This window comes from Centruroides sculpturatus, unplaced genomic scaffold (assembly GCF_000671375.1).
Source record: "Centruroides sculpturatus isolate CEXI.00-Female unplaced genomic scaffold, Cexi_2.0 scaffold549, whole genome shotgun sequence".
Lineage (NCBI taxonomy): Eukaryota > Metazoa > Arthropoda > Arachnida > Scorpiones > Buthidae > Centruroides > Centruroides sculpturatus.
The window spans coordinates 108,343-127,153 of NW_019384752.1; the positions used below are offsets into that span (position 1 = coordinate 108,343).

An 18,811-nucleotide genomic window follows, 5' to 3' on the forward strand; every position below is an offset into this window, starting at 1 on the left:
TACATTATAATATTATATTATCGAATGATCCAGTCAATAAATAATATGCTTTCGGTGAAAATCTGACACTCCTGACATCTGCAGTATGCGGATGGAATGTTTGGATTGTACGTCCTCCACGTATATCATATAATAAACAGCTGGAATCCTCCTGTCCGGAAACCATAAGCCTTCCAGAAGGATCCACGCTAACTGAGGCTACAGGACTCCCTGATTAAATATATTTTAAATGCATTATTATTTCAGAATTTAATAAGAAACTATATAATATATATATATATATAATCTCTTTAATAAAATAATTTACTTCTTTAAATACAATTATGATGATAGAAATAGGAGTAAATAGTATTTGATAAAGGTTTCCCTTTAGAGATTAATTAGCAAATAAATGTTCGAATGTCAAGTAATATCGATCATTTAAATCCCTTAGCTATAATAATTATATTAATTTAATAAAAGAGTAGAATAGAGACTTAGTTAGTTAAATTAACGTCAATAAAATTTAATAACTGTAAGTTATTATTATTAATAACTTTATTTTTTTAATCTTATAAAATTTCATTAAAAACATGGAAAATTAAGTAAATATCGACATTTAATTACATTAAAATATATACAGGGTGGCCCAAAAGTCAGTTAACTCTTGTAAATATTTTCTTATTTTAATTCAATTGGGAGATTTTCGAAAATCCTCTCTTATAATACGGACTTGGTGCCAAGAATTATCATCTTTTCAGTAAACTGAAGATCTGATATCGAGAGGTTTGATACCAACGAAGAGCTTATGGATGCTGCCAACGAACAGGATAACCTGGAGGCACCGTTCATTGACAAGAGATTTCAAAAGCAGGTGCCATAGTAGGCCTACGTGTGTCTAATTTTGAGTGGCGACTATATAAGAAAATAATATAGATACATAACTTATATAAATTTTGTATATAATTGTGCTATCTTCAATTACACTTCTTCCTTTCTCCCTTCTCTTTATCTACATCTTCCTCTTTTCTTCCTTCTCTTCATCTTCATCTTATTCCTCCTTAACTGATAAAAACTTTGTCCCTATGAATAAAAAAACGTAAAAGAATAATAAAATATCTGAAAGTATGTACTAATAATAATAATACAAACATTTTAGATAATTATTTTCATCCCAGTTTTAACACACAGATATTAGTCATAATATTATACTGATACTCTATCTGTAACAGTATAAACCACTGAGATCGATAAAAAAAAAATTTACAAAGATAAGTGAGTAGACTTACCTTTGTTATTAGTTCTCTGTGGTCCTTTATCAAAACTTTCCATTAAATAGATGAATAGAAAACAATGCGAATTATGAAATTGCAAGGTCATTGCTGCCAAATGTTTTTTTAAAAAAACGTGACATGAAATAAAAAAAAAATAAGACTTTTTCCAGAAAAATAAGAAAACGTTAACAACGTTTTTTCACAACTAAATACGCCTCTTCTTCTCTTTCTTCTCCTTAATCTTTTTTAGCAATTTACCTAACTTTGCAAGAGTTTCGTAAGAATATAAACTAAATTTAGAAAAAGAAACAAATCCTGAAAGTATATATTTAGTTTCCATTTTCTGAAGAGATAAACAGCATTAACTTACTTTAACATTTCCTTCATGGAAATTTAAGAATAGTTTGGATTTACTTAAGTCTGTTTTTGTCAGACATGTAGAGAAATTTATGGATTTTTAAAAACTTATAATTTGATTCTTTTGTTCTGAAATTCTCGATTTTATATAAATGCGAATTTATAAAACATTATTTTATTTATAAAACTCATAAATTTATCTTGTTTCTATTTAAAGTAATAACTAAAATTCCATTTATAAATATATATATTTTTAAACTTTTAATAATATATAATCTGTTTATGTTGATAATTTGGTAGTGATAGCGAGCCTTAAAAAAAGCAAATATATATGATTTTCTGAGAAAATTTATTGAAAATTCTTTCTAAAATACATATATATATATATTGTTTTCCTCTTTAACTGTCAAATATTCAGCCAAGGTATTTATAAAATTCGTTAATTATAAATCGAAACGACCATTTTCAACTATCGATTATTCTTTTATTGATTAACTTTCTGTGTACATTTCGGAAAAATAGAATGGATTTTGAATTTAATGAATAATTTTGTGAAAGATAAATACATTTCTATAGGTAATTCTTTGTATAAGACATCCCGCTTTTACGACTGGTATAAATTCTCTTTTATGAATTCATGAAATGCCCTATCGTGCTGTATTTTTGTTGATCGTTTGTGCATGTAGTATACAGTTCGAATCATCATTTCCACGAACGTAATCTCAATTTATAACACTAAACTTATAGGAAACAGAGGGCTCACTTTACGACGGATTTCTGAGAACCGATTAGAACTAAATACAGATTTCTGCTGTATTTCTTATTCATTAATTTCTATAAAATTTTAAGGTTAAAATCGTTAATTCCAAGAACATAATCTCAATTTAAGATTATGAACACGAACATTGCATAGAAGGCAGAGTCATTAAGTGGCACCTACGGGTCTGGGGTATCGGGTTCGAATCTGGATTAGTTGAAAAACTGTGAAACTTTTACTTTTTTAGACCTTAATTCTAAGAAAATGTGATTTTAGACATAGGCAGTATAGGGCCTCATGCTTTTAGAGGCCCAAGATATGCATGAATATGTTTCTGTGTCTCGGATTCATGTAGTAACTAGGATTCTAAATCATGTACAACATTATGTTATATGAAATTATATGAAAGGAGACTCACAAGTCCATATTATTCTAGGGCCTTATACAATCTAAAATTGCCATAGTTTACTATAATGTATACTCCAGATCACGAAGAAATTGAAGAAATAGTAAAAAATAAAATAAGTATTTAATAAATAATAGAATCAATCTTTATACATGATTCATTTCTTCTTTCAAAAACATCAGTTCTTTAATATTAGTAGATTTTTTCTCTAAAGAAAGAAGAACGTTTTAAATAATTATTTCGTTTTTCATTTGCAATGAAACGAAATCTTTAATAATATTAACTTATAGAGGTGATACCAGAAAAATCATTACATCTTGGTCCCAGACAAAGAGGACCCCAAAATTTAATGTTTTATATAAGAAAAAATAAATTTAAAGTAGTATAAACTAATTTTTATTTTAATTAGTAGTAGAAAATTCTTCTTTTTTAATGAATTTATTCATGGTTTTCGAAGAGGTGGAACATCACGAAAGAGATGTGCCTCATCCCATATCTCTCCTGATGCTCTATCTTTTCTCTTGATGAGTTTAAATCATCTAAATTCTCTCAAACCTTCTTTAAATTAAACATTTTGATTTACATTTATTAAAAATATTTTTAAAAACTGAGATTTTCTTTATTTATCTTACATTTAAATCGAATTATTTAATATTTTAATCTTAATTTATTTAAAGATCAATATATATATATATTTTTAAAAGTAAAATATATTTCCTTATTTTTCCATAAATTATTATTGAAGAAAATTAATTTTTTTCTTCTCCTTAAAAAGAACTAAATCTCTATTAAGTGGACAATAAAAAGTAAGCAAAAGAATGAACAATGATTGTCCATTTTCAGAAGCTATTCTTTGACAATAGGCAATTTACTACGTACTTGTCCAGATGTTATTGATAGCTTTGTGGCAAACAAGTTGCTGATTGCTCCATTGTAATTGGGACAAATCAAAATTACTTTCATTCTTTATCCATCAATTTTTTATCATTAAAACTCTTTAAAATCACTATTAATTTCAATTAAAATTCAATTAATTTCGTCATTTAAACAAAATTAATTTTTCTTTTATATAAATAGTTTTTACGTTATAATTAGTAAGACACTGAACACAGGTACAATATATTAAAATGGCAAATTCCGGGTTACAATTTTTAATCATATTTTTTAATTTATTTAATTTAAAATATATGCTGTCCACCTCAAATTAGAAGTGACTTGTTGCCCCTGTACATCATACTTTTCCTTTAAACAATAGAGTCGTGCCGGTCATAGATTAACTGCTTTCAAGGGAAACGTTTTGAATTGAAATAACGTATATATACTTGATCGGGGCTTCATGCCTATATGGTTTCCATATCTGGTCTCGTTTATCATCTATCTAACTACTTTCTAGAGATTAAGGAAAGACAAACAGACGGACGACAGTGGTAATTTATAGATCTACAATTTTTTTTTTTCAAATTGGAACCCAATAAACAACATTAAAAACTCTTCTTATATGCTGTAAATAATGAAATTTATCACAAAATAGAATTTATTAAATACAACAAAATGAAATGGGAAGAATAATTTGAGGCCTCCTAAATGTCGAAACTGAGCCAAATGGCTTTGCTGATATAAGGTCTAAACGTGTTTGTTTCATCTAAACTTATCCTAATATATTATTAGTGTTGAATTAAGAAATTTTGTACTGCATTAATGAGATAAAACAACACAATTTTGCATAAACCTCCCGGGAGTACTTTCTATAGAAAACTGGTTCTGTTTATGTGTAAGAAACGTGAAGAAAACCCGAAAAACTCCACGTTCGTCAGGTGCGAACCCGAAACAAATTACAGCCCTTACGCAAAATTTGAGATCTAAGGATTCCAAAAAAAAAACAATCAACAATTAAATTTGCTGTACAGTGTTTAGCATTGGATCCTATTAGAAAAACTACAAATGATAACAGTAATCAGTGAAGTAGTAAGTAGTAAGAGCAATTGCCTGAGGTGGGGCCTCAGGCAATTGCCCTTTTTGCCCATAGGATAAACAACTTAGAAATCGATTTAGCAACTCCTGTCAGATACGCCCTGCATTCAAATCCAGTCCTTTAAATTATATAATTTGAAAACAATTAAACAATTTTTTAGACTTTCAATGTTTTATAAAAAAAAAAAAAAAAATTATTATTTGTTTAAAAACAAGAAAAAATTATGAAATCGTGGTGATTACCGTGTTAAAAAAATCCAGCAACGAGTTGCTTAACTTTTCCGGCAACGTTTAAAATTGCGTGTGGCGGTATCTGTTATGAGCTTTTATTTTAAAATTTTTTATATTTTTAATCATTATAAAATTGCAAAAAGGTTAATTTTAAGGTTAGGGAGGGATTTTATAAAATTTATAAATGTTAATAACGAGTAAAATCGTCGTTATGTCCGATCCTACTGGAGATGACACACCTTTATTTCTTCACCCCGTCGACCTTTAATCACCAAAATTTAATAGCATTAATCTCCCTAATACACAAATCTGGCTGCAAAATTTCAGAAATTTTCGACAAAAATCACGAGAGTTATTAAGCTTCAAATAGGGTAAACAAAATTTATGATTTTTAATTTATAGTGTATTCGAAAACTTTATAATTAGATTTAAAATGTAATACTTTTATTATAATAACAAAGTAAATTATGATAGAAATATGGCTAAATATTTATGACCTTATGGAAGAAAATAATTGTCAAAATGCTTTTAGTGAAGAGTTAGTAAGGATTAATAAAATGGAAATTTCATGTTATGTACTGCATATATTAAACGTGCTGGCACTTATATGTAATTCTCATTTTCTTATAATAGTTAATCGAAAAGAATAAATGCTTAATCAAAACTAATGTTTTTCTTTTACATAAAGATCATTATATCTTAACAAACTGTTTTGATAAACTTAAAAATAGAGTTAACTCAATTAGTGTCTTGCCCCTGTAAATCACACTATTCCTGTTAGCAATAGAGTCGTGCCGGTTATCTATCTAACTCCATTTAGGGGTCAATTTTTGAATTGAAATAATGTTACTTCCGTTCTAAACCGGAAGTTTCTGTATCGTTAATCTGGGCCTCCTTCTCCTAAGCTTTCTATATCTGGTCTTATCTTTCACCTATCTTACTCCGTTCTCGAGATTTAGGAAGGACAGTGGGAATTTAGACCTATAAATACCCATTGTCAATTTTTAGATTATGGATATATTAAATATTGAAATAATGAAAAAATATTTTCAATAACATTAGAATTATTAAAGCTGATAGAGTAATTTTTTTTGTACGTAGAAGAGACTAAAATGTTTTCATTTTTTTCACGTCCAATCACCAAGGGCAATAGTCTTATATTGCAGAGGTGTAGCCTATAATGAAGGTCGTCTCTGCAATGGAAAACGTTATTCCTGCTGATTGCACATGGAAAAAAATGAAGACATTTTGCTCTCTTCTATGTATTTTTTTAATGTGTAAAACTCGTCAGCCATTTTTAAAAGTACGACATCTTTATGATGTATCATTAACTTATTAATTAAGATTTGTTTTATGCTATTTTATATTTAGAAATGTAGAGAAATGTAATTTACATTTTATATTTAAGTTTTTTATTTATTTTGAAATAAGTTATGTTCGATAGTAAGAAAAAACAGATCAGTTATAGAGCCTCAGTTTTCACTAATACACATATACAAAAGACACTTAAATACTGTAATAACATATTTTCTAATATTAGTTACAATATGATTTTCTTCTCCCTTTAGACCCATTAAGGACTGCTGAGACATTCATAGCTAATTGTTTCAACATATTTATACCAAATTCTTTCTGTGCATTTAATTAACTGGTCGTTGAAAATGCTATTAAATCATGTTTTAATGTAACGAAGCATTTGATAATCAGCTGGCTTGATATAGAGGCAGAATATAGGTTCGATATAAGCTTTCATTCTGTTAATCTATTAAATACTAGTAAATAACCATATAAGCTTGTTGGCCTTATTGTTATAATTAACAGATTTATCACACACCTTTCCGATTTCTTTAATTAACACTTAATATCATGTAATGCATTTCGGTTTTTATATGTAACCCGGCTGAGGAAGTCTATTTATTAAAATAAAATTTCATAAAAGCCGGGAAAGTTACGCAACTCATTGCTAGGTTTTTTCATAACAAGTATAGAAAAGATATTATTAAAACAAAAATTATTATTGCTACTTTAAGCAATAATAAAAGCATCCAAATGGAAATTGATGTATGTAGGAAATTCAGGGTTCTAACTTTATGGCACACTTAAACTTCAAATTTCTTCAAAGTGAATTAAAAAAAAAGTACTTACTTTTATCTTAATGAAATTCCTGGAAACATTGAATGAGATTCTTCTTCTTTTTCAGCATTATTAGTCACACCTCAAGTCTAGTCGCTGTCTACTCCACTTCGTTCCATTCACCACTATAACAACGTTCATATTCTCTGCTACATAATCCATCCACTTCTTCACGACCTCCTGCTAACTCTTTCACCTGATACTGACAACTCTAACATTCTATTTCTCATATATTTTTATAACATATACAGTAAAATCTATTTAAAACAGAAACTTGCCTAAATAAATTTGATCTTTCTGATTTAGAATAGAATATTACTTTTAAAAATATAATAATTATTATTATATAATGTAATTAAATCACTTGAATTTTTATTTATTTGAAGACAGTGGCATCAAATGCTTCGAATGCCAATCTTGGGTGGATCCAAAATGTAACGATCCATTTAATTTATCAGTGTATCCAATTGATTTGCCCCATCATGAAGAATGTAAGGGATGCTGCGTTAAAATTCTTACAGATATCGGTACAGGTAAGTGAATAATATTAAATATTTTCAGGTTCATAAATAATTGTACGAGTAAAATATCCAATTTTATCATTCCTGATTTCTCAATTAGGAATGGCTTATGCTTGTTCTTTCGATCTTTTTCTGAAAAATTATCTTTTATATTTCTTTCCTGTTATGTTAAATTGATTCCACTAAGGGATAAATTTTAAATAAAATGCATACAAATATCAATTTTATGCTTATTAATCTGATTTTGCTGTATACTGTATCATATTTACTGAAAAATTTTAATGAAATGACCGGTTAAATAATGGGATGAAAGCACTCTAAGATCTTAAGGTACTTTCCACTCAGGAAACCCAAAAGTATTTTTCATTTCGTAATGGAAAGTGCCTTAAAAGTTCCAGACTTAAACTCTTTCAGTAAACAATTTAAGTAAAAAAATCAAAAACATGTTTCAACATCTAATTCAAATAAATTTAAATCAATACAATTCACCTCATTACAACGTGTGAATCTACAAGGACAGTGTCATTAATTAAATCATTTACATATAATTAGCGGGTCATATAGAGCCTATTTAACACTACAAATGTAGTTATATTATAATAGAAACATGTCTTAAATCTAATGTCTTTGTACAAACCCGTTAAGCTAATATTTATTCAATTGTAAAGCAAACAATGCTGCAATTCAAATCGTAAAGCAAATTAGTGCTGTAATTTAAACATCGCAAATCTAAACACAAAAATTATGTTTTAATTTTTTAAATTTATTTCTTTGTAACACGCTAGAGTTACCATCCCTTGTATATAAGTTATAAGTTTTTATTTGTTACTAGAAGCCATTAGCTTTATTATCTTCTATCCTTCTTGATGCTTTTAGATGCTACTTAGGATTTGTATTGCCTTTCACTATACTCTCCCATTACATCCTTGTAGAGAAGTTGTTTATTAAGTTACTTTATGTAGTTATAACTATCACGTAAGTATTTATCAACAAATATTATATTTACTGTATCTTTCATACTTTTTTCATTCATCCTATCTGCTCAATGGAACCTTCTCTCTTCTTTCTTCTTCATCTCCTTCTTCCTTTAGAATACTCTTGAGTAGGTTCTAGCCCTTAATAATAATAATAATTATTCAATTACATTATCTATTAGATGACACCAGAACTAGATACACTGAAAACTTTTGTATCTTTCATAGTATTTATATTGATAACTCCTCAAAAATTAAACTTTACACACATAGAACATAGACCAAACACTAATAACTTCTTTTAATTTGTGATGCCTACATCTTTAATTTTTAAATAATATAAGAGGGTTTTTAAATTATTTTCTCTAAGAATATATATATTATTATAATCATAATCAATATACAAGGCAATCCTCGACTTTCGGACAATTCCATCTTTCGTTCGTGAAACTTTGATGCCTAAATTCGCTTTTCGTACGCCGAATTTTCATTTTTATGCTCGCCAGATCGCCCACACTTTCTATAGGACTTTCTATGAGAAACTGGCCACTATTTGGGTGTTACAAACGTGAAGAAAACCTGGAAAACTCCACGTGGCCATCCCTTGAACCCACGACTTGTGTTCAGTGGTTTCATCCACTCGAATCACTGATGGGCTTTCATAACAAGCAATTCTAAACGTTCGACTTTAGTACACATTTTTAACGAAAGTATTACGTCCAAAATTCGGGGACTGCCTGAAACTTAGACAATAATTTACATAATTTTTTTAAAAAAATGTTTATGTTTCAGATCATCAAAAGATACGAAGAACTTGTACAGAACGCCTACAGATAAATCTATTTATGGTTGATCATGTTTGCATGAATCAAGGCGACGGTAAAGGAAAAATGTGCTTTTGTGAAAGAGATTTCTGTAATGGTGTAAATCATTTGAACACTGTCTTCAGTATATACTTGTTGACGTCACTTAGTGCCTTCGTCACGTGGTACACGACGTCCTCTTTGTGATCTTTTGACATAATCTATCGACCCCTTATTTTCGGAGTCTAGTTTCGAAGAATAATGCTTAAATATGGTTCCATCGAATTAAATATATAAATATATTTATTTTCTTTGTAAAAGAATAAAAATATATAAGAATGTTGATCTCGTCCGAAAGGAAATAAAAGAGCATTTATTACTTGAAACTAGACAGTAAAATCTATTTAAAACAGAAACTTGCCTAAATAAATTTGATCTTTCTGATTTAGAATAGAATATTACTTTTAAAAATATAATAATTATTATTATATAATGTAATTAAATCACTTGAATTTTTATTTATTTGAAGACAGTGGCATCAAATGCTTCGNAATTGTTTTGGGCCTCCAGAAATCACACATTTAAATATATTGCCTTTTTAAGCCTTATTATAGTTAACAAGTGAATGATGGAGGCCAAAAAGTCAATGATATTTATTTTAGTTTGATAACTTTGTTATCGATTTAGATGTTTACATGTCGTGTGTTTAGTATTATACATATTCATATAAGTAAAAAAAAAGAAAAAAAAAATAAAAGACCAAAATATAAATTGATTTTGGTCCGGTTAAGCACTTAGTTTGTAGCAACACTAGCTTTTTTCCTTCATCACATCTGAGCTTAGTACATCTACCTGTGACGAAATGACATCGTCACAGTTTTCAAACAATTTAAAAATTCAAAATATATCTCTGTGCAGAGAAATCTTCTGATTAACAATCAAATTTATCGTATTTCGCTGATTAGAGGGGGTTTCTTACCTTCTATTTTTCCCTCTCCACAAATTATCAACAAAAGATTTTTACTCTTTGTAAATGCTAGTTTTTTTCTTGTTTTAGTTTTCTCTTTGAAAGATTTATAAATTGTTATGGGTTGTTAACAAATTTCAAATAAATGCTCATTCTTCTTCAGTGGTAAATTCATTTATTCTTATTAATATTTACATTTACATATGTTTATTTAAATAAATAAAGATGAAAAAAAATTCTTAATAAAGTAATTACATTGCGTAGCCGAATTCAAGAACAAACTAAGAATTTAGAGATAGCTCCTGGCCATCGAGATCCTGTATGGAGCCAGGAGTAAGAACGAGCCTCTTCTATTATGTTTTTATTTTAACAAATGAAATACCTAAAAGATTTCTTTATTAATAAAAATTAGTCTTAAACAATTCTACTTTTTGTTAGTAGAAATAACATTAATTATATATAGGGGTAGGAACCACTCCCTTAATTTTTTCCTCTCGATGACTCTGGATACTACTCCTGAGGCTCCTATTAAAATATAAAGTTTTAATTTTCAATTATTAAAATATTTTACTAAAATTTATATTAATTTAAAACTTTAACGACCAGTTTTATATGAGAAACAAAAATAAATGAAGAGAATCTTTCCTTTTTTCGTTTTTAAAATTCATAGCATTTACACATATAATGAATTATAAATATATCAGTAAACAAAGATTACACCAAAATACAACTTTCGATGCAGACAATACCAATTATATGAAGCAATATTAAATTACAAATGGCTGCAATTGTCAAAGAATGAATGAAAAAAATCCGTATTGCAACATATCTCGTAGATGAAAGAATTGTTAATATTCATCGAAACTTTACAGAAATAATACAAATAAACTGAAAAAATAATGGTAAATTACGTATCAGTGCCGGATTTGACAATTACGACCCATCGCAGATGACTCGTTACATGAATATTGATGAATATACTGTAGCCTAATTGAAAATATTCTGACACCCACCAACTGTAAAAAGAAATGCAGTTGTTGAATACCAAAACAGACTACTAATGGCCAAGTGGTTCCGTTCCTCGAACACTTGGTCGTGGGTTCGAGCCTCTCCGGGGCTGCCCACGTGACGTTTTCTGGATTATCTCCACGTCTTTAACGCGTAAATAAGGGCCAGCTACCCTTATGTTATGTTATTACCGGTGATAAAAAATCAAGTGAATCCACTATACAGTAGACCCCTATAACGCGGGTTCATATAATGCGGATTCGTATATCGCGGCGAAAAAATTGCGACCGTATTCGTATAAAGACGCTAAAAGCGACTCGTAAAATGCGGTAAAACGTCATCGCCGACTTGTGTCGCGACAGGATTGGTCAAACCTAGACCAATAGTGGACGACCAGCCGAACTACTTACACCTTACGGAGAGTTTAGGCGGGTAAGTTGAGTTTACTATCGTCTGTACAGTATATAGGCCTAAATTAGGTACTGTAAGTCTAATACAGTACTGTAATTTTATACATTTCTTATGAAAAAAAAACATTTTTTATTCAACGGCCATAAAAATTATTTCTATTAATGATTTTTCCAAAGTTCAATGAATTTTTCGCAGAAAAATAACTTGTCAGAAAATGCGCCCGCCGTTTGGTGCGCTGCTCCGCGACGAAAACAAGCTTAAGCAATGGCGTCGTCGAACGGTGCACACTCGGTAAGTAATCCTACAATTTTTTGTTTATAGCATAGATTATACGGATTATTCCCAAAAAATTATACGTGTTTTGGAAATGTTGAGTGAAATTAGTCTAGAATCGATTAATTTTATGGAAGAAAACCTTTTAAACAGCCGTAGTCCGTAAACTGCACACGTGCCGGGCTGTGATTGGCTCATGTATTTAAGGATTCCTACAACGCGAAATTCTTATAAAGCGGAACGTATCTACCGCGTTATAGGGGGGTCGACTGTACTATAAAATATGAAATTCGGCATCAACTCTACAGCAATTCCTATTCTCTAGGCATGAGACTGACTGAAACATATTGAATGGAACAAAGCTTTATAAATATAATTAAATTTTACTGTTTTAAAGATAGAAGCCAGTAATTATTACAAAAACATTTTCTAGTTAAAGTCTCATAAATCTTGAAACTAATCTAGAATTATTGATCAAATAAATTTTGATCAATATATCTAGAAAATAATCGAAAAAATATTTAAAAAAGACTTTGATATTTTAAATTTTTAAACCATAAAATAGCAATAAACATTTCCATAAAATCAAATGAATGGCAAAACTCGCCACCATGGCACTTTTGGCACTGTAAAGCAAGAAACATTTTATTCGTATAAGCTGGGCTGTAATAACTATCCCAACGACTTTCTCCTCTCCCAATGCAAACTGCCGTTCGAGACAGTAAATATATCTTACCATAGAGTAAGACATACAGAAACTATGGTTCCAGATGTGTTTCCACAAGTGACCACATAGCTCATATAAAGGAATAAGCATCGAAAAATGTTATACATAGCCAATCAGATTAGTTCACCTATAACACGTGATCTATATTATGCTTATACAAATCTAACGTGGCATTTCAGCAAACCGGAAATGCTGTCGTGATTTGCCGCTTGGAAGATTTTCGAGTAGCCTGCTTACAACACGTTTTCATTTAAAAGTTTTTACGTAATCTGCATATATTTTGATAGTTATATATTTATCAAATACTTTCCTAATTACATTCGTGTTTATAGTTCTTTGGGATGAAAACGATTATTGTTTCGGACGATAATAATGGCGGCGCATCCGGTTTCGATACGGTACGGTTATATCTTACGTTCTAAAATTTATTTTTTTAATTTATACATTCTGTATTTTCCCTAAATATCCGTCTTTCGCATAGCTAATAAACGCAATTAATTTTAAATTATTCTTTGTTTCGTAAACATAGGGGTTGCCCATAAATTACGCGGGTGAGTATGCTGGTAATCGCTACGGTACGTTACAACGGGTAGAGTTTACAATAACGTTACGTAATGCTCTGGCCAAAGTTGTCATGAATAAAATGTGACGATAGACGTTACTTTTAGAAAATTTTTATACAAACAATCTATCTAAACAATTACCTAAAAATAACCAAATGTGACTGCTATTTAAGTGTTTATTTATTGATGCATTCATTATGCATAATATACAGTGGGTGATCGGTTAACGAACATAATCCGTTCCCAGGCTTTGTCGCTATCCGAATTGTTCGTTAACCTATTATCGATTTACCATAGGTTTTAATGGAAATTTAATTAATTCGTTCTGGAAACTCCCCAAAATAAAAAAATATATACTTTCTTACTACGTTTATTTATATATAATAATAAAAATACATACGTACACAGTCTTGCCTTTTTATTAGTCATGTTTTTTCAGTTTTAAAGGGTTAAAGAATCTGTTTAATGTCGATTGCTTTTCTCCCTTCTTCAGGATTTTTCGTAAGTAATTAATAGCATTGCAATTGTAGAAATCCTTAAGCCTCAACCTGGTTTGGATGCCATTCTAAGACCGTTGTTCTGACATCCTCACACTTCTTCAAAGGATCTTTAATAACAGATATCGGCATTAATCCTCTTTTTCAGAAGAAAACATATCTCGCCGAGTTTCTTGGTGTTCTTCATTCAAGAGTTCATGGCATTCTTCTGTCGTCAGATCCGTTTCAGGTTCCATTATGAACTCTTCGATGTTCTATATTTCTCAGATGTGATTTTTGTTACTCGTTTAGCTGCTTGAGTCTTCTTGATTATACAGTATTTTTCTTAAAAAAATGAACTGCAGCCTACTGTAGACTTATAACGCCATACTGCCCAGCAACATTAGGCATCTTCTGCCAACTCTTTACCTTTGCTATTATATTCTCACCTTACAAAAAAAAAACAGACGCAAAACTTAACGAGTGCCTACCCGACAGTCTCACGAATACATAAAAGAATTATTTTCTCATAAAAATAAAAGGCTGGAATTATAAGGGAGAGTTTTAAAGTTCGGAGGAATACTATCCGATCGGTATATACCGGCTTGAGCGTAGATTTCGACGTCTCCCACACTCCGAAAAGTTTCGAATTGTTGCCCGAAGACTAGGAAAGTCCAATCGGTATTCGTTATTTTACGTCGCTTCTTCTTGTGTTTGTTCTGTGGGGTGTTCGTTATCCGATCATGTGTTCGTTGTCCGAACATAAAAATCTTTCGCAAAAGTGTTCGTTATCCGATTTGTTCGTTGTCCGATCTGTTCGTTAACCGATCACCCACTGTATTTTTTAATACATTTAACTCTAGAATATATTCTGTTTAATTACTAGATGTTAAATAATATTTATGCCTATTTATATTTAAATTACTATCCTTATCTGCTAATTGCTTGTACTCACCTCTCCTTTCTGTATTAGGCCACTTGAAAATTCGTGACAACTAATTCATTTTTCTTTTCTTGAAATTACTTGGAATTAAGAACAGTGCACAATTTGAAGTTAAATTCAATGTAAACTTAAATAGATAATTATTTCTTGTCTATATTCTGTGCCTTGACATATTTTGTATCGAAACTAAAGCACTTTGAAGTGGCGCCACGTTTGGCACTTATTGCCATCTAACGAGAAATTTCGTTAAGTGAGTAGGACAGGTGGAAAGAGCAATGGTATGGCTGGTAATTATCATATCCCGAGTCACGCACGATTCCGGGACTAAGTTTACCTGAACACTACCAGTGTTCAGTAGTTTTCTCAACTGAACATCAGTATTTGATCCTGAGCTATGACAACGGTTCCCAAGCTTTTTTGAGTTGAATGCAGCCCATTTTCATAAGTTTTATTTCGCATGTTCGTCTAGCAGTAGCGCATTGCTCAATTATACAACGCTATACAATTACATGTAATAAAAAAATTTTTAAATCGTAAAGCGTTGGAGGAAGGATATAGATAAATGTATTACAAAATACGTATATTTTTATTCAGTATCGAGCGCCATGACGTCGTCAAAAGCCTCAACGCAAAATCCGAATATGATTATTGTACATACGCCATTATTAATTTTTTTCTTTTTTGCGTACCCCTCGCTTAAAAGTTTTTCTTAAGATTTTTCTTTTTAACCCTTTCCACTATGAATGAAGTGCGTCTTCTTCTTTCATGAAAACTTCCTATAAAGATTTCTGGGATCCAGATTGTGACTTGAACTCGAATCCGGATCCCCAGACAAGCACGTTTACGCAAGAAATGTGTCGTCCTTCAATAAACGACCATTTTCAATAAACTTTCTATTTTACTTCAGGTAATTAAATAAAAAGAAAATAAATCAAAAAATGATATTAGAATAGAGATTTAATCATTCAAAATTTTTATCCATAATGAATATCAATCTATTAGATCTAAACGTAATAATCTTTTTGATTTCGAAATTTGTACAGAAATTCTTCAAATCTCTGAAGATCCTCACTATTGACGGAAGGTCGTGTTTTTTTCATTGCTTCTTGGAAGTGACGCATTTCAATCTGGGCAATGACATCCTTGTCTGTTCCTGAATTTTCAATATCCTCTTTTATAGCTAATTTACAAGCATTTTTGCAAACTTGACTTAAATCTGCACCACTTAATCCATCCGTGTTTCTAGCGATGGAGTCCAAATCGACATCGCTTGCTAGTGGACATCGTCTCAGAGCAGCCGTCAAAATGCTCTTCCTGTCTGATTGATCGGGTAATGGAACATAAATCACTTGATCTAAACGACCAGGTCTTAGAATGGCAGAATCGATGGCATCCGGTCGATTAGTAGCGCCAATGAAAAATATCTTGTTATTCACATTTATTCCGTCCATTTCTGTCAATATTTGCGTAAGAACGCGATCGGACGTTGAGTTGTCTCCGTCGTAATTAATGCGTTTTCTAGCTATAGAGTCGATCTCGTCGAAAAACAGCACGCAGGGTTCAGCTCTTCTAGCTTTGTCGAAGATCTCTCTCACGTTGGCTTCTGTTTCACCGAACCATTTGCTTAAAAGCTCCGGGCCGTTTATGCAGATGAAGTTTGCTCCACAACTGGAAACCATCGCTTTGGCCAAAAGGGTCTTTCCGCATCCCGGTGGTCCAAATAGCAGAAATCCTCGAGCAGGTGACATTCCGTATCTTAGGAATTTATCGGCGAATTTTACCGGGTATTCGATTAATTCTTGCAATTCTTTCTTAACATCTTCTAAACCTCCTATATCTTCCCAAGATACGTTAGGGTTTTCCACTACGCATCCTCGCAGGACATTTGGACAAATATTTTTTAAAACAGATTTAAAATCACTCATTGTCACGGCCAGAGAATTTATAATTTCATCTGTTAGTCCATTCTCAATGTCATCGAGACATATCTTTTCTCTTATTTGATGGAATACGGCTTCTCTGCAGAGAGAGTGAATGTCGGCGCCAACGAATCCATGCGTTTCTCTCGCAAGCTCTTCTATCTTAACATCTTCGGCCAACTTCATTCTTCTTGTTGCAATTCGAAGAATTTCTAATCTCTCATTAACTTGTGGAATTCCAAAGTATATTTCCCGATCGAATCTTCCGCTTCGACGTAGAGCGGGATCGATATTATTGGGACAATTTGTGGCAGCAATTACAGCCACTCCGTTCATTTCCATCACACCGTCCAATAATGTGAGAAATTGGGACACGATTCGCTTTTCTACTTGTCCCTCGACTTTCTTTCTGCTCGGTGCAATGGCATCTATTTCGTCAATGAATATTATTGCCGGAGAGAGTTTTTCGGCAAAAGCAAATATCAATCGAAGATTTTTCTCCGATTCGCCATAAAATTTGCTTGTGATTTCAGCACCGTTTATTAAGAAAAAGTGTGCTTCAGATTCATTAGCTATTGCTTTGGCCATCAAAGTTTTTCCGGTTCCGGGTGGCCCGTACATTAAAACACCTCGCGGCGGTTTAATTCCCATGTTGTTAAATACACTTGGATATTTCAGAGATAATTCGACTACTTCCCTAATTTGTAATAGTTGGGAATTGTAGCCACCGATATCGTCGTATCCAATAGCATTCATTTCTTTTTCTATGTCTGCTCTTAAGATTGCATTTCCTTCGTAATATACGATTGTTTCCGGAGCGACGATACAAAAGGGATCGGGATCGACCGCAATTATTTTAAACTCGACATTTCCTTGAGGGCCTTTAATAAGAAACAAGTCTCCTTTATATACTGGTCTATATGCCCCCTGAAAGTATGGTTTCAGATAATCGTCGAAAAGTTGACAATTCACTGTCGGGATTGTATCTTCGATTGGAAGAACATGAATTTTTTTTCCATAATCGATATTATTTATGGTACAGATTGTGACGATATCTCCCTCTTTGACTCGTAAATTTATTCTTACGTATTCATTCATTCTGATGTTATCCATTGGACAGGTTGAATCTGCCAAGGCAGTGCAAACTGTTTTTCTGCCATTTCTGCCTTTTAAACGTACGTATTGGGAAATGCCGAGTGTCTGCATTTTTGTTGGCGACAATCTTATTATAGAATTGTCATCTTCTGTATGCTCCACAATTAATTTGTTGAGTTTCCCACCGAAATCAGACTGAGAAAATGCCATTTTCAAAGTTGGTATTATTAAAAATAGGTTTGCAAAAATTAATTTTGTTAATTTAACAATAGTGTGGATTAACAATAATATAGTTTAATTACGTCAACAAAGCCAGAAACAACAAACCGAAAGATTTCGAATTTCATTGAAAAGATATTTCATTTTTTCATTATATTTATTTTCATTTTTGGAAACAAATATCAAATTGAATAAATTGATGCTTATTTATATCTTCATAGAAACATTTATTGTGTACATACATACATAATTTTACTCCATAATTTAATTTTTAATGCGTAATTTAAAATGTATAAATGTGGCTAGTAAATTCAGATATCCTATTTACTAAACTTATTGTATTAAATTTGAGACTGGCATGTACCAATCATGACAATCCAAATGTAACATTAAAGTAAGGTAAGTAAGTCTAAATGATACTACAATTAGTGGAATTTTAGCATATGTTCTTTTAATTTTAAACACGCTGTACTGAGAACAAGTACAGAATTCAAGATGAAGCCCTTACTAAGCTACAGAAAAGTGTTATTCACCAAAATTTAACTTAAATTCATCACTATCTTCAAAATTAAGCTTTTTTGCCATTATATAATAATTAAAAAATAAAAAGGTTTTATAACAAAATCTCTTAACGGATGGCGCCACACACAATTTTATTTATGATTAATAGTATAAAAGCTATTTTTAAAATAAATTCTCATAACAGCCAGGAAAGTTACGCAACTCGTTGCTGGATTTTTTTTCTATCTCTGTGGCAAAATGAAGTATATGCGAGAGTATTCAGATCTGTGATATTGAATTGAA

At 31.0% G+C, this 18,811-nt stretch overlaps 1 protein-coding gene and 1 pseudogene across 1 annotated transcript in view; one reads left to right on the forward strand and one right to left on the reverse strand.

Moving 5' to 3' along the window:
* Window positions 1-9,792, forward strand: part of LOC111628627 (protein quiver-like) — a 41,766-nt gene extending 31,974 nt beyond the window's left edge. Inside the window, exons 3-4 of the mRNA XM_023372456.1 lie at window positions 7,495-7,641; window positions 9,396-9,792. Of these exons, the coding sequence (XP_023228224.1) occupies window positions 7,495-7,641; window positions 9,396-9,613 (365 nt within the window). The 3' untranslated portion in view covers window positions 9,614-9,792. The remainder of the gene's footprint in view (window positions 1-7,494; window positions 7,642-9,395) is intronic.
* A 5,921-nt stretch (window positions 9,793-15,713) lies between these two features.
* Window positions 15,714-18,075, reverse strand: LOC111628608 (annotated as a pseudogene).
* Between the last annotated feature and the right edge of the window lie 736 nt (window positions 18,076-18,811).